Raw genomic sequence first — 17,344 nt, forward strand, 5'->3', positions numbered from 1 at the left:
CTGTTAAAAAGGCCCCTCGTTCTTGCCACAGGCCTTGTCTCTCTCTTTCAGAAAGGCTTCCTGGGTTTCTTTCTTGCCTTTGGCATGTTGGTGACACTCTGTGATGCAGCCTGTTTCATTGAACCAGCTAACCCGTCCATTAAAGGTAAGAACCACAGTAATTCTCTTGATTGTTCTATATTAGCCGGGAACAGCCAGGCAGCATCTGGAGGAGGGGAATGGTATTAAATTAGTTTTAGAGTGATGGGCTGCTGGCAAGAGGAGTACTCAGAAAGCAGCTTGTGTGTCCTCTAATGGCTTTGGCTCAGGCACGTAGTGTGTGTGAATTCCGGTTCTGCAAAATCCTAGAACACTAGAACTGGAAGGGACCTCGAGAGTCATCGAGTCCAGTCCCCTGCCCTCATGGCAGGACCCAATACCGTCTAGACCATCCCTGGTAGACATTTATCTAACCTGCTTGTAAATATCTCCAGAGATGGAGATTCCACACCCTCCCTAAATGACACCACCCATTCCCACTGGAGTCTCTCCCTTATGCCCTATTTCCAAGGAATCAGACAGGAGACTCCAGGGTGCTGTTGACTGCTGGGGAGGGCGAGTGGTTTGCTGATTTTGGAAGAGATGGCATGATGCCCCCATCATTTGGCACGAGACCACTCCCCCTCTGAGCAGATGCGCCACCAGGGCAGGACATGACCTCGCTGCCTCAAAAGAGCCGTCCCAGGAGAGTAGAAAACGGAGGCTCTCCCTGTCGTAAACGAGGCTGAGCTGTCGTTCCGATGGGCCCCGGGGCGGACTTGACGAAGAGGCCGGGAGTTCAGTTGGAACATGCCCGGCCGGATTGCAGCTGTGCGTTTGGTGTTGCAGTTTCATTGACGGGTCGGGGGGTTTGCTGTGTTCTGTGTGTTGCAGGTTGTGTGCAAGATGGAATTCGATACCCGTACGGTGCCACGTGGGTGAAGGACTGCAACAGCTGTACCTGTTACCAGTCTGGAGCACAGTGCTGCACCACGTAAGTTCCACCGAAGCAGTAGCAGCATTTCCACAATGAAAATCCCAGTGATGGTCGTGCCATCCACGCACTGAATAAACCAACCCTCCAAGGCACAGCCCCGCCAAGGGCCGTGGACCTGGTCCTCAACACGGCCTTGGGGCACGTCATGCGATCACTCCCAAATCTTGTCTTGCGTGATGGCTTTGTCCCACATTGGGCCTATAGCTGCATTCTCCTTAGCTTACCACCACCCCAATGGTGTTGAAGGCAGCCCTGCTGGGGAGGGACACAACGGGAGGTACCGGACACATGACCATCACCCCCATGTGACTCCCCCACATGCCACCCCAGCATTGGACGGGCTGTCCCAGGGGGATAAGAGACCCAGGATAACTCTTCCAGCTTAGAAAAGAGGTGACTAAGAGGGGGATAGGATAGAGACCTACAAAATCATGACTGGTGCGGAGACAGTAGATAAGGAAAAATTATTTACTTTCTCCCATAACACAAGAACCAGGGGAAGGCGGGGGGTCACCAAATGAAATGAATAGATGATAGGTTTAAAACAAATAAAAGGAAGTACTTCTTCAACCTGTGGAACTCCTTGCCAGAGGACGATGTGAAGATCAGGACTTTAATGGGGTTCAAAAAAAAGAGCTAGATAAATTCTGGAGGTTAGGCCCATCAGTGGCTATTAATCAGAATGGGCAGGGATGGTGTCCCTGGACTCTGTTTGTCAGAAGGTGGGAACGGGAGGGGAAGGATCACTTGAGCGTTTCCTGTTCTGTTCACTCTCTCTGGGGCCCCTGGCCTTGGCCACTGTCAGCCGACAGGACACGGGGCTGGATGGACCTTTGGTCTGACTTGGTCTGGCGTCCTTCCCTTCGTAGGAGTGTTGGGTTGATAACAATACTAGTGGGTGTGAGGTTTTCAGATGCCGTGTGGTGGAGGACATCTAGAGGTCTCACTGCCATAAAACTCTTCTCTGCTGAGACATCTATGAAACGCTTGACGTCCGCGAGACAGCTGATTTGCTGAAAACCAACTGCTGGTGGAGACGCCTGGAAAACGGTCCCCAGACCGGGTGATTGATTGTGTTTAGCTGCCTGACACGTCTCACGCTAAGCTTGTTTTCCTTCCCCATGCCAGCTACGGCCGCCCTACTGGCTTTGATGAAAAGAAATGTCATCTCGTCTTCCATACGGAATCCTGCAGCTACTCAGTGGTGGAAAAAGACAACCCCTCTAAAACCTGTGAGTTCACAGGCATGGTGGGTTAAGGAATGACTCCCTTCCAGGTTTAAGTCACTCCTGGAATAATTCCTTTCTCCGAGCGGTGTGATTGTACTTTCCCTGTCCCCTGTGTAGCCTTTACTCTCCTATCAAGGCAACCAGCGTTGTTTCGGAGTTCGTGGCTCACACCTGATCAAATAAAACAGCCAGCTAACGCATCAACAGCGTGCGAGTGTTTTCCTCCTTGAGAAATGATGGGGTCCCTTCTTCTCCCTCATTGCTAGGAGGTGGCCGGGGGTGGGGGGGAGCTGCTTTTACTAACTGGCCAGCTGCTTTGGAAGAGGGTAGGTAGAGTTCCCCGAACAACGTCACGCTCCCCGTGTGTCAGGTCCTGCTCCGACGGTAAAAGGCTCGGAGATGAAGCTCTGCCCTAGGAACAAGGCCGCCATAAGGACACGGGACCGCAGGCCACCATGAGCTGAGGAGCCCTCTGTATTGCTGAAGCCAGGGGTAGCAAAGCTGCCCAGATGAGACTCTGGGTATCCCCCTCCCGCCCCGCCCCCGCCTATAACTCTCCTGCGTGTGCTAGGCTTGTGGCGAGCTGCCTAGCCTCAGGCGCTGGTATCAGGGATCAGGCATCCAGAGGCCATCCGGCGGGAGCATGCCTTGCACAATGGCTGCAGTTCCCTGGAAGTGTGTACACAGCGGGTGTGCACCACGTGCGAGGGACACGAGCATTCAGGGTAGAGAGCAGCTGCCTGACGTGCAAGGTCTGTAGTTCAGCGAGGAAGCAGGGGTTTTGGGAGTGGGGTACTATCAGCAAGGCAAACAGATGGGACACTTTATAGCACACAGAGTGAGCCTGAGGGATCCCAGAGCGCTCTCCGTGCTGGCTGGCCTTCCGACGTCCCTTGCACCTCCCAAGGGAGCCCACGGTTCCTAGCAGCGACCGCGTGCACATGCCGTGCTTCTTTTGTCCACATAACTGACGGCAACTGAGCTAAACCACAGTCCAAATCTGTCCGAGGAGTAGCAAGAGACAGAAAGACCCTACGGCTGAAAATTAGGGGGGCGGATCCCTTGAGGGTGTATATTCCCCTGCTGAGGATCCAGCCCTTCCTTCACTAGCAGGGTTGCCAGATGGTTTAAAAAAAATTCCAAGCACAATCCCCCCCCTCCACACACACACACAAAACCCCAACAACACCATGAAAAATTTTGTTGAGAAAAAAAAAAGGGAGGAGACTAAAGTCGTTAAGCAAAAAAAAAAAAAAAAAAGTCACCGCGCCTTTAAATTACCATGCTCCTCACTCCCCCCCACCCTTGCAGACGCCGCTGGCCTTCGATCTGAGGAAAACAGAAAATACAGGATATTTTACATGTCCGGTATTTTCTGGGTTTTTTTAAACTGGATGTAACTGAACTGTCCAGGCAAAAACCAGACACCTGATAACCCTATTCACTAGTGAGGATCAAGAGGGCAGGGACTCAGTTCAGATAAAGATCCATGAAACATTTTTGCAAGTTTTTCATTGATTGCTGGTTTCCTTTTATCTCAGTTTCGGCTGCCTGAATTGTGAGCCCGCCTGCACAGCTTTAATGGGCCCACAGGCCCGAGTGACGCCGTGGAGACAGGAACAGGAAATGTATTTTGGATGCAGACCCCTAACTCTAACCCTAAATGGCACTTGAATTTATTTTCTGGCCTTCAGCTCAGAGCTGATCTTCAGCAGGACTCCAACATCAACCCATGGCAAGGGCAAGGAGTAGCGAAGACTTCTTCCCAGCCCCCATCTCACCCTGGGGCTGTTGGTGGAGACACCCTATAAATCAGTCCTCCCACTCCAGTCGCTGTTCCTGACTGGCCCTTGCATGGGCAGATCTCGGTTATGAACAGCCGGATAGTTCCAGTGGCTTCCCCACTCGCGGATACCGGCTCAGAGACAGAAATATCACCCCTCAGAGGTGAATCTGTTCCCTGCAGGCCAGGCTCTGATAAAGACGGCTAAGAATTCTCCCTCGCACTTGCTAATCCTGAGAACTATTGACTACAAACCTCCACGTGGCTTCTCTCTGGCGCCGTGACCTTTCCTGGCAACGCCGTCCTGCCGATCCCAGACTAAACATTTGTACGGTGTCCACCCATCTAAGATCATTCCGCAGAATCCTTCCTCAAAGCTATTTTCATTCCTTCTGTGTATGGCCCCACGCCCTGAGCAAACAACGTGGCGTAAAATAAGCACACTGCCAACAGGCAATCTTCCACAGAAAGGCCACTCCTGAGAACACTTTGCAAGCATGGGAAGTGCCCGTGTTTCATGCTGTCACTGGTACCTTGCTACTGACGCTACACAAATATAAGGGGCTGATTTGTACCCGTGCTGGGAGCACACAGCTTCAAATAGTGTCAATAAAAGCTGCAAGTGCTCATCACCCTTGGGAGAAAACCCCCCAGATCCACTATTATTTTACCTGCGAGGGCAGCAAAGAAAAGAAAAGGACTGGCATTGCAGTCGATTCCTGCTAGCACTGGTTCCGGATAAAAGTCTTTTCTTAGTATCCCACCCTCATGGGACATCCTGTTTCAAAGATGAAAAAACCTGCCGCAGCCTGTGAGTTCAAAATAAGGGGAGGGAGCATTTGTCCTAAAGCCCTTCTCTGAGCTATAGCTTCCTTTGAGAATGCAGCCATAGGCCCAATGTGGGACAAAGCCATCACAGAAGACAAGATTTGGGAGTGATCGCATGACGTACCCCAGGACCATGTGGAAGACCAGGTCCACGGCCCTTGGAGGGGCTGTGCCTTGGGGGGTTGGTTTATTCAGTGCGTGGATGGCACGAGCATCCCTGGGATTTTCAGTGTGGATTTTCATTCCAGGAGCATGTAGCTGGCTCCCCTCTGCTGCCCGGGGACCTGGAGTGGCTGTTCGCGCCCCGGCTCTGCATTGATATAACTGACTATACTCAGCGGAATAAAATAAACTCAGACAAAAGTCCTTCAGCGTCTCCAGTAAAGCACATTCATTGTCCGTATAACGGTGGGCCCCTTCGCCTTCCTTTGAGGGGGCAATTCCTGCAATTTGTCTAACTGGGACGGGTGAGCCAGGGAAACACCGAGATCAGGCTGCATTTCCTGACCCCTCCCTGTGCCCTTTGCGAACAGGAACCATAGAGCCCTTCCCTCTTCCTTTGTTTTCTTTCACCTGCAAGGAGCCAAGTCCTCTGCCCAACCTGGCCTGCCCACAAACTTGCCCTGCAGGAACACGACAGGCCTGGATGTTGGAATCCCAGCAAAGATATCCCAAACCATGTCCATTTGCACCCGTTCCACTGCCTCTTGGCTTTCGGCACCACCGCAAAGGGGCAGGACCAGCTGGTGGGTGCTACTCTGAACCCAACCTTCTTATTAAACATTGGCCACATCTCAGCGATGCCTATATATGTGAGTCCAACCCGCACAATTGGCAATTGAATTGTTTCCCGGTCGGTTTGTGCTGGGCTCGGCTTTGTAAGAGATCCGTCTCTGGACTCTCCACGTTCTACAACAATTCAAAGGCATTTTTCCGGTTGGGTGCGTGCTTTGGAAGGGACGCACGGTGGTGGAATGGTGAGTCAACACACATCTTTCTTCTCATAAGAACTGGAGGGACACGCTGCTGTTTCACAGCACCGATTTGGGATTTTCTAAGGGATGCTTCCCAGCTGCTGCAGAAATTCTGGTCTAATGTGTATATTTCCTTATCTGAGGGGATCTCAAATTTAGTTTAAACTAACTATAAAACAGCAATGAGTTTAAAAGAAAGCTGCCGGGCACTATGCGTGAGACACACACACACAGACACAGGTTGATTTTTGATTTTCAGATTTTTTGTTGACAGCATCTTAAAAGTCCTAGTGTCGGGATATTTCGAATCACTCTCTTCTGTCTCGTGAAAAGGGATCTAAAAGGCTGGCTCCTGGCAGATTAGCTCATATTATAAATGAGAACAAAAAGCCAAACGCTGCTGCCTCGACAGGCGTCTAAACGCTCATGGACTGAGAACTGTAGTTGATACAACCTGCAGTCACAGTGATTCAACTTCCGATTTCCCTAGCCAAGGCCTAGCAGACTAGACATATTTAAATAAGGCTCATTTATATAGAACAAAATTACCATCGGGCTCCAGCCACCAGGTCACATGAGAGATGTGCATGTATCCAGCTCTACATAAAGACACAACGAAAACGAAGGTGGTGTGTTCTCTAGGTCGCCAGTTTCACTCTATCCCTGGGCTATTGGGAAGCACAAATTGCTAGTACTACCTGATGGCTGCTGGTCGCCTATGTGAACTATGCTGGGAGGCTCCACTGGAATAATTCATCTGTAAAATAACTGGGTGTGGAAAGCACCCAAATTTGTCCAGAATACTATGTACAGTGACTTATTACACCAGCTGTATTCTCCATGCAGTGCCGAGTGGAAGAATGGCTGCAGTACAGGTTGAACCTCTCTAATCCGGCGCTATCTGGTCCACCAACCTCCGTGGTCCAGCATGATTGATTGATTGATTGATTCTTTCTTTCGCCAAGTTTCCCGCAGCCTCATAAAGTTTGTTTACAGCCACCAACCCTGGCTCTCAGTGTTCTGTGCTGTTATGTAGCTCTAATCTACCCCTAAAAGTCTTCTTGGAGCCCAGTGGTTCAGCAAATTCTCTGGGTCAGCACAGGTCAGGTCCGGAGGGTACCGGACTAGAGAGGTTCCACCTGCAGAACCACCGTTAACGGCCACTCTTGGCAATTTCAGCAAAGGCCATGTAGTCCTCGTTTGACTAGCACTAAATTCGCTCAGGTGCTGAGAAGTTACCCAGGCTCCAGCCTCTAAAATGGAACCAGGAGGCGCACAGCCTAAAACGGCTATCAAATCCCGCCTGATTAGAACACAAGAGGGACAGACAAGAGGCGTCGCCCTTCCAGACTCAAGCAGGCATGGAAGCTGACAGCTTCTGCCTCAGGCTTGGATTCTCTTTCTGCCCCCAACTTCTGGAGGGGGAGCACCGGGAAACCAAAGCGGGCTCCCTGTGCAAACTGAGGGGCTGCTGGTGTGAGGAAGAAGCTCCCCCAAGATTCGGCTGCAGACTTTTTTTGGCCCACAGAAAGTTCACCTGTTGCCAAATTCCCTGCTGCTCGTTTGCAGCCAGATTAAGGCCCCTTTGCACCACGGTCCCTGATGCAAAGAGGCTTGAAGTCAGCTGGGTTTTGGTCTGAGGCTGGCATGATTCACTGTCGTTGTACGTCACGTGACATGCCGATACGGGGACTGGGCCAAACTTCTGTAATATAGACGGGCCAAAAGATGCATCAAGTCCTGGGGCTGTCTGAAAGGCATCCACGCACAGCGATGGCTCTTCGCCTAGGCAGGCTGAAACGAAATGGCAAGCACACCCCCTAGGCAATATGCTGTTATTCCCAACCAGCCGCAGCGACCGTAATGCAGCATAAATTGTTTTGATATTGCGGCAGTGTGGAGCGGTCCAAGGCTGGTTTTTTATTAGATGGCCAAGTGCTATTGGGCTTGTCCCGTCAGGCGGAACTGAACCTCCGTGCATGGGTCTCTACAGCTCGAGTTAGGAGCCAGCTGGCTCTCTGCGAACGCTGTAGAGCAAACACCCAGCAGGTGTGAGGGTTACACGCTCTCTTGGGGAATTCTGAAGCATTGCCAGCGGCTGGAACAATACTCGGTGGACTTGAAACGCACTGAAAGTTGACATTGTGGTGTGTGTGTCGGGCAGGGTTGGGCGTAACTAAACACAGTAACAATGTGGCTGGAGCAAAATCCTCCAGCTGCACAGGGTGGAACGTTACTCTAACAAATGGACTGATTATATGAAGATCCGGTTCATACCCACCATGGCTGCTGGGGATATCCACCACTGTAGAAAAAGCCTCCAGCTGATTCTAAGGCTTGTATCCAACAGAGACAGTAACCACAGGGTTAATCATGCTAATGAAGTTCAATTAAAAGTAAGCACGCACTGAAGTGCTTTGCTGCCGAGTATTCTCCCTCTGTGAATTTATTCACCCGTAAGGAGATGGGTCCGGATTATGTCTACGCCAGTAAGCGTTTTTTTTTTAGGCATGAACCTTCCAGTGACTCCGAATCTGTCATTTATAGATGCACGTGTGGGGCCTCCTTATTGTTGCTGTCTCCGTGACACTTTGTGATGCTCAGTGCTGGCTGGAAAACATCGACTCGGATGCAAAGGGTAAGAAATCCTGCCAGCTGCCTTCTCTTCCGTGCCCAAGCTCGGGCCTGGGGGCGGGGATCACCGATCCTGAGGGTCACTGTAAAAAGCCCCGGGCAGCTCCGATGCTGCTCAAAGCCACTAGTGTAGCATCCTTAAGGGTCCCTGGGGGACGTGTCATAGTTCCCTGGGGAGGAAGGGGGAGAGCGCAGGCCAGCAGGCCAGATGGGAGCAAAAAAACACAATTGTTTTGGCAAAGATGAAATTTTTCCCATAGACAGTTTTGATTTTTCAGTGTGGGGATTTTTCATCCACCCCCCCCGCAAACCCCTCCCCCCCCAAAAAAAACCCAAGCCAACAATCCATGTTGATAGAGCTGTTAGAAAAATATCTACTAGTGGGCTCCCATTTTCCTAGTATCTCTGAGCTTTGCAAACACTAAGGCTATGTCTACACTCGCAGCTTCTTGCGCGAGTAATATGCAAATGAGGCTAAGCATGGAATATCGCCGAGCCTCATTTGCATACCTAATGAACCACCATTTTTTTCCGAAGAGGCTCTTGCGCAAGAAGGAGCGTCTACACGGCCCCTTCTTGCGCAAGAAAAACCCTCTTGCGCAACGCCGTTACACTCATTACTTTTCAGGAAGAACGGCGTTGCGCAAGAGGGTTTTTCTTGCACAAGAAGGGGCCGTGTAGACGCTCCATCTTGCGCAAGAGCCTCTTCGGAAAAAAATGGTGGCTCATTAGGTATGCAAATGAGGCTCAGCAATATTCCATGCCTAGCCTCATTTGCATATTACTCGCGCAAGATGCTGCGAGTGTAGACATAGCCTAATTGTCTTCACACCTCCACTGCGAGGGAAGGAAAATGACCCCGAATGAAACATGACCTTCCCGAGGCTGAAGTAATTCCCATTTTCCAAGTAAGGAACGGAAGCAGAGAGGGATAATTGACCTATTGTGGATTACACAGGGAAACTCTGGAAGAGCTGGGAACTGAACTCACATCTCCTGAGTGCCAAGCGAATGCCTTAATCACCCACATTGGAAATGTACTAGGACTTGAATCAATGGCCACCGAAAACAACAGCGATTTGTCCATTGACTTCAATGGGCTTTAGCTCAGGCCTTAGAAATGGGTGCCCAGAGTTTGATTCAGGGGGATCTGAGAGGAGATGAGCTTTCCAAACCATCCCTCTTCATCTACAATCCTCGAAGTCTCCTACTTGGCGCTTGGTCCTGCCGGGAGGGCAGGAGACTGGACCCGACAACCTCTCGAGGTCCCTTCCATTCTAGGATTCTAATCCGTCCAGCATCTGACATTGGTCTGTCTCCTCTTCTTTACATTACGTGCTGTGAAATGGGTCTGATATGTATCCATCTCGCAGGCGCTCTGTAAGACTTAGAACAAACAAACTGCTCTCCAGCCTCCTATTAAACACGCAAAGCTCAAACCCAGACCGGAGAAACAATTGTAAGCGGTTTGTCCCCTTGGCCTTCCAGGCTGCATCGACAAGACCGGCGTGCTACACCCATTCAATTCCGAATGGCGCACTGCGGATTGCTACAGCTGTTCCTGTACCAAGGAGAGCCTGGGGTGCTGCAGCCTGTGAGTGCCAAAGAAATACCCAGTGTTTTTTCCTGCCCCCAGACACTCTGATTTCTTTGGGGGTGGGGGAGTTGTGCGCTTGTGGGTGACTTCACAGCCAGCCCATCCCGTCGCAGTTGTACGTGGCCCTGCAGCAGCTCTGCCTCAGGACCGCCTAACACCAGATCTCTTATAATCACACCCCTTCCGGGGCCCGAGTGTCCTACAAGCTCAAACGCCAGTGCCCCTATACAGGGTCATCAGCCCCAGCCTCAGTGCTCCTACCCCCTTCTTCAAGGAGGCTTTCCGAGCATGGTAGCAGAAGTCAGGCCCTGTCCTGCATCGATGGGTCCTGCTCAGGATCGCTGGGTTTACACTGCCAGGACCTGCTCCTGACACTCCCTTGCTTTTGCCCTATGCTGCTTCCTTCTCCACCGGCCCACAGCACCCTCCAGACCCCCGCACCCAGCTCTCTCCAGAAGTTCAACACCCCTGCAGGGCCCTGCTGAGACGTTCCGTCTCCAGAACTCCCAGCCTTGCTAGCAGCCTCCCCTCGCCTCATCAGCTGCCTTCCTGGGTCAGCTGGCCGTGTCCCGACAGTTAACCGTGGCGGAGGAAGCAACTAGCCCACCTGTTAACAACCCTCTGTGGCTACAGCAGGGGAACATCCCATCTCACTCGCTATACATTCCACACAGGGCATTTCTAGATGCCCCTCTAACGTTATTCCAGGGTGCTGGCTCCTAGCCCTGCAGTTCTACCCCCGTGATAATTAACACCTAGAAGCGGATTTATTTTCAGATTGCTGATTAACCCTCACCAGCCCGTGAAGAGCGGTACATACGGGAACTAGCTCCCTTCCCTTGTCCAGTGAGGCACAGACATTTGGCAGCGTTGAGAGCCATAACAATGGCCCACAAACCTTGCAGGGAAGCCGTAAGTGCTCCTAATGCCAGAATTTAACACTTGGGAGAGTGGTTCTCCCAGAAATGACACTTGCTTCCAGTTTTCTTCATCCTGCAGCACACAGTTAACCTGTGGAACTCCTTGCCAGAGGATGAGGTGAAGACTAGAACTTTAACAGGGTTCAAAAAAGACTTAGATAAATTCACGGAGGTTAGATCCCTCAATACTTATTAGGAAGGATGGGTAGGAATGGTGTCCCGAGCTGTGGTTTGTCAGAGGCTGGAAATGGAGGACAGGGGAGGGATCATGTAATGAGTCCCTATTCTGTTCGCTCCATCTGAGGCACCTGACATTGGGCACTGTGGGCAGACAGGACACTGGGCTGGGTGGCTCTTTGGTCGGACCCCGTCTGACCGTTCTTATGTGGTCATAAAATAAAATGGACTTTTGCTCTTGGTTTGCCAGAGATGATTAAACGGACAAACGTGTGTTAGAGCTCAGAGTAGCTCAATTCGAGTTCCACAAAGCCTCATGAAATAGCATCAGGCTAGGACACGTCTAACACAGTAACAATTTTCATCACAGGGTTTAAAAGAGAACTAGATAAATTCATGGAGGTTAAGACCATGCGTGGCTCTTAGCCAGGATGGGTAAGGAATGGTGTCCCCAGTCTCTGTTTGTCAGAGGGTGGAGATGGATGGCAGGAGAGAGATCGCTTGATCATTACCTGTTCAGTTCATTCCCTCTGGGACACCTGGCCTTGGCCGCTGTTGGCAGACAGGACACTGGGCTGGATAAACCTTTGGTCTGACCCCGTCTGGCCGTTTTTATGTTCTATAACTGCCACTGGCCAACCTTGAAAGCTTGAGATCTGCAGCCTATAAGGGGCTCCAGGCCCGATTCCCCACTCAACTGCTGCAGCATAACCCACTGCTCATTCGGGAAACTGAGGCTGGCAGAAACCCTGCGTAACCAACTGGGGAGCCAGACCCCATGTTGCTGTATCTCTGTGTATCCGGACAGCTCTCACACCCTTCTGTTCGCTTTGTCCTTCCCAACAACAGCGTTGCCACCCCTACCGACTACGACAAAGAGAAATGCGAAAGTATCTTCAACCAGGAGACTTGTAGCTACCGCGTGGTGGAGAAGGCCGACCCCTCCAAACTCTGCGAGGTCTATGGCATGGTGGGCTAACCACTGACCGGCTCAGAATCAAGATCATCATCCGGGCAAATCCCTCCAGAGCACAGTCGCTTTTAAGCATCCTTAAGCAATTCAGCGGGTGAGAATACCAGCTCTTTCTGTGATTCTAGGGTGTGTCTATTACTATGGGGGGGGGAGCTAAATTGAACCCTGAATACAGATCTTGTCAATTTCTTTCCCGATGATCATGTGAATAAAATAAACTCTGTTGAAGCATCAAAGGTCTCTCAGAGAATCTTCTTAAGAATTTGATTTAACCTAAAGCATGAGGGTTCCATCACTGTGCTGGAACCACTGGACACATGAAGAGAAAGCACACATGCTATAAAAGACTCAGATAACTATGCTAACAAAAAAGATGTCACTATTTTAAGTGTATGCTTTTTTTATATAAATGGGCTATAAAAAAAATCAGACTCCAGGTTCCTGTAATCTGCAGAAACAAGAGGAAACCCAGTCAAGGAAGAAATCATAATATATTGCCCATTTCAAATAACTTTCTTAAAATTCTCTACGATCAGGCATGTGACATTGCTCTGAATTTTTAAATCCCCCTGCCTTATTTTCTCTCTGAGGGTTATGTCTAGGCTATATGCCTCTGCCGACAGAGGCATGTAAATTAGACATATCGACATAGTCAATGAATCGGGGATTTAAATATCCCCCGCGTCATTACAATAAAAATGGCCGTCGCATTCTGCCGGCTCAGCTGATTTTCGGCACAGCGCGGCAGTCAAGACGTGGATCAGTCGACAGGGAAAGCCGTTGTTGATCGATCCTGTAAACCTCGTTTCACAAGGCATAAGGGATCGGTTGACAACGGCTTTCCCTGTCGACCAATCCACGTCTTGACTGCTGTGCTGTGCCGACGATCAGCTGAGCCGGCACACAGAGGTGACCATTTTTATTTTAATTAACCAGGGGATGTTTAAATCCCTGCTTCATTGACTATGTTGGGTAGTCTAATTTACATGCCTCTGTTGGCAGAGGCATGTTGTCTAGACATACCCTGAGTGCTTTGCTTTGGCTCTCTGCCAGTTTCTTACAGGGCCCTTTTGTGCATGTCGTTTGGAGAGGAGGACGGGAGCTGTCAGACTATTTCACAAAGCGATGTCTCAATATCTGACCAATCAGGTCTTAGCCTTAAAGAAAACTTACACAGTACCTTCCAAAGAGAGCCTCGGGGCGTCGGTTTATTATTCGGCTAGACACTAAAAACCATGGTCTAAATAAAGGCACTGGATTTAGGGCTTATTGCAACAATTTGTAACCTACTAACTTCCCTGTTTGTCCTAGAGGCCCTGGACTACATTGGGGAGTTATTTTGAAATTACTCCCCTTCTTTTGAAATAACAAGCCACACTACAAAGCCCGTTATTTTGAAATAAGGGGCTAGTTATTTTGAAAGAATAACTCCTGCTTTCGGTGAGGAATAACGCTTATTTCAAAACAGCTATTTCGGAATAGCAGTAGCATGGACGCTCCGATCCCACTATTTTGAAATAACTAATTCCTCCCCAGTGCTTCCTGGGGCTCTAAGTCGAGGCAGTGCGCCCACATTAAGGTAGCCTGCCTTGGACTCATTTCAAGGTTTCCCCGTAGCGTGGGCACGCTATTTCAAAATTATTGTTTCAGGAAGCATGATATTGAAATGATAGAAATGTAGCCGTGTTAGTCTGGTGTAGCTGAGACAATACAGGACTATGTAGCACTTTAAAGACTAACAAGATGGTTTATTAGATGATGAGCTTTCGTGGGCCAGACCCACTTCCTCAGAGCAAATAGTGGAGGAAGTGGGTCTGGCCCACGAAAGTTCATCATCTAATAAACCATCTTGTTAGTCTTTAAAGTGCTACATAGACCTGGATATTGAAATACGTTACTTCAAAATAATTCCCTCGCGTGGTCATGCCCCTGGTGTACTCACAGACCCCTCTACCTTGAAGGGTCCCTTCAAAAGAGGAACTACTTATACTAGGACAAGTTCAATCTTGTATTTAGCTGGGACACTCCAAGGACCTTTCCCAAACCTGAGGAATTCTCAAAAGTGGGTCTCGCTCACCAACAAAGGCTGGTCCAATATCACCTCACTCATCTTGTCTCGCTAATCCCAGTAGAACCTTCCGATGCCCACCACTGCGAACCTGTTTCCTGAGATTCCTCTCTAGCTCATCATCTGAGGAAGTGGGTTGTGCCCACGCAAGCTCACGCTACTATAAATATTTTGGTTAGTCTCTAAGGCTGCTGGCTTCGTTCGGAAGAAGCTTTTTTCGGAAGAGATCTCCTGGAAAAACTTCTTCGGAAAGAGAGCGACCCCACTGCAAAAGTGCATTGAAAAAGTGATCTGCTTTTTCAAAAGAAAGCGTCCACACTGAATGGACGCTCTCTCGTGTGTCAACTGTGATTGCTATGGATGGAATGACCAAAGGGCACCTGTGCTTTTCCTCTTTCCTCTTCTTCCGAAAGAACTCCCTCTTCCCCATTCACACGCACCTTTTTGCAAAAGAGCTCTTTCGGAAAAAGGATTCCTCCTCATAGAAAGAAGATCACCAATCCTGGAAGAACACAATCGCAATGTGGACGTTCCTCAAGTTTTGTTGAAAAAACAGTCGTTTTTCCGACGAAATACTGTAGTGTAGACATACCCTAAGGGACCACAGGACTCTGTTGTTTCTTAAGTGACAGATGAACACGGCAACCCTTCGGAGGCTGTGTTCCTCTTAACGTCCCTCTCAATGACCTTTGAATGCCAACACCAAGTGGGCATTCTTCCAAAGATGGACGGAGCACCTGGTTCTAGAATAATAAATCCGTCTTGGGTCTCGTCCGCCTGCCATATTGTGTGAACAGTGAATGGCTGGTGTTTGCGTTTGGGTTGGAGAGGTCTCGGTATGGCAGGTCAGAGGAACAATAGCCCAGGGTGTTTAACTCACAGCTAGTGCTGGCACCTGACGTGGCTGTGTGTGTGTAAATGTCATTTTTAACTCCAGAACTAAGGCCTGGTTTGCACTAGAGAAACCTGTTGTGCTAATCACTGGATCTTCTAGTCCATGAGGTTAGCTGCCAACCCTTTCATCACCACCACGAGTCCTCTCCCTGTCTCATAGAAACATTTCCTGGGCTGCCTCCTGGCCCTTGTCCTAGCTGCGACATTGTGCGATGCCCAGTGCTCTGTTGAAAAGATCAGTCCAAGGGCAAAAGGGAAGGTGGTCCTGGGGGGTGATTGTGAAGAAGCAGAACCAGGTGGAGGCGCTACCCTCTGTCTCGGAACAGATCTTTTCACAATATTAAAAATACGAGCCCCCAGAGGTCATAAATATGTCCACAAAACCTGTGAGAGGTAGGGTGGGGGGGCTATTTTCCCCAGTGTTCAGAGGGGAAACTGAGGCACAGAGAGGCTGAGGCCTGGCTCCTTAAAGGTATTTAAGAACATAAGAGCCTCCACACTGGGTTGAGGCCAGGGCCCGTCTTGCTGAGTTTCCTGTCTCAGACAGTGGTCTGAACACAACAGGGCAGTTGGAAATGGCCCACCTCCGTCTTCCAGCAGTCAGAGGGTTAATGCTGCCCGGAGCATGGGCTGCCCACTGATTTCAGGGGGAGCTAGGTGCCTAAATACCTTGAGGATCCGGACCCAAGGGATTTGCCCACGATCACGCAAGGGAGTCTGCGGGGCAGCTGGAAACGGAGCGCAGGGCCCCCGACTCCTAGGTCCGTGCTTTAGACTGCCCAACGATCTGACCCGTGCTACGTCCAAGGCCTGAACCAATGGCCATTGAAGACGGGGGAGGTTTCCATTGATTTCAATGGCTTTGGGTCAGCCCATGACATACCTGCCCACAATGGGATTCAGACGGAGAGAGGAGGGGAACGGACAATCCCCATCTGCAGGAGGCCGGGGGGTGGGGAGGAAGAGGGCTCTGGACAAGGTGAGTGGAGGATCTAGCTCTGCATGCCTACAAGGGGCGTGGCCATCTGCTCGCACTGAGAACAGTCTCTCTCCATCCTCTTGGGAACCCCCCTTCCGGTAGTTCAAGGCTGCTCTCAAATCCCCCCTCACCCTTCTCTTCTGCAGACTGAACAAACCCAAATCCCTCAGTGTCTTCTTGTAATTCATGTGCTCCAGCCTCCTCATCATTTTGGTCGCCCTCCGCTGGACCCTCTCCAATGTGTCCACATCCTTTCTGTAGTGGGGGGCCCAGAACTGGACACAACACTCCAGCTGTGGCCTCACCAGAGCCAAATGAAGGGGAATAATCTCTTCTCTGGATCTGCTGGCAATGCTCCTCCTAATGTACCCCAAAATGCCATTAACGCTCTTGGCTACAAAGACACAATATTGACTCATATCCTACTTCTCATTCACTGTAACCCCCAGGTCCTTTTCCGTCCTACTGCTGCTTAACCAGTCAGTCCCCAGCCTGTAACAATGTTTGGGATTCTTCCGTTCCAAGGGCAGAACACTACACTTGTCCTTGTTGAACCTCATCAGATGAAGGATGGGAAAACCAAGAGATACATTCGCAAGTTAGTCATCAAAACACAAGGACAAAAAAATTAAAACCTCTTCTTAGAGAGCCGAGTAGTTCTGAATTCAGAGGATGCTTACAAGACCTCAGGGCCATTAATCCAAAGAACAAACTGACAGCAGGAAACTTACAAGAAATTCTGCCTTGACTATAAGAAAGACCTCTTCAATGGGTTGTTTGAAGAAGACTCTTCCTCCAGAGCCAGAGAAGTGGGTCATTTAGATGCCTCAGTGAACACAAAATCCAAGACATCGATTAAAGGGAACCACTTACACTCAAAATTTAGGTTCTTAAAGGAGAGCCCAGTTTATAATCACTGCAAACCAGAAAGCGGAAGTTTAGGCATTCCCCTGAAAGGGAAGAGCTGAGAGCATAACACTGCTCCAGAGGGCAGGTAGGGCAAAACATCAAAGGGAAAACATTCCACCCACCTGAGAAATGCCGTGGGCCGGCAAGCTAGACAAGAGGATCAGGACAGGACAGTCTGGTATGTGCAGGGAGATCAATTGATGACCAGTGCCTGAGGGAAGAGAATGTTTCCTGAACACAGATGGTAACCAAAGGAGATTGATGTGCCAGTGGTGGGCAGGCCTAATGGTTATGGAAGCAGCAGGGTATGAATGAACTGATGGCATGAAGTACACGCAAGTGGGAGAGGACGTACAGCTCCCCT

General features: G+C 50.0%; 1 protein-coding gene across 1 annotated transcript; it reads left to right on the forward strand.

The window, feature by feature from the left end:
- Positions 1–12,753, forward strand: LOC102447164 (uncharacterized; the record flags this gene model as incomplete). The annotated part of the gene is made up of 8 exons (XM_014571026.4): positions 1–145; positions 913–1,012; positions 2,144–2,264; positions 3,786–3,802; positions 8,033–8,225; positions 8,377–8,467; positions 9,952–10,057; positions 12,007–12,753. Coding segments are annotated over 8 exons (903 nt in total), but the record flags the coding sequence as incomplete, so codon positions are not given.
- Positions 12,754–17,344: the final 4,591 nt, after the last annotated feature.

The sequence above is a fragment of the Pelodiscus sinensis genome, chromosome 8 (assembly GCF_052426305.1).
Source record: "Pelodiscus sinensis isolate ZL-2025 chromosome 8, ASM5242630v1, whole genome shotgun sequence".
In the NCBI taxonomy this organism is placed as follows: Eukaryota; Metazoa; Chordata; order Testudines; family Trionychidae; genus Pelodiscus; species Pelodiscus sinensis.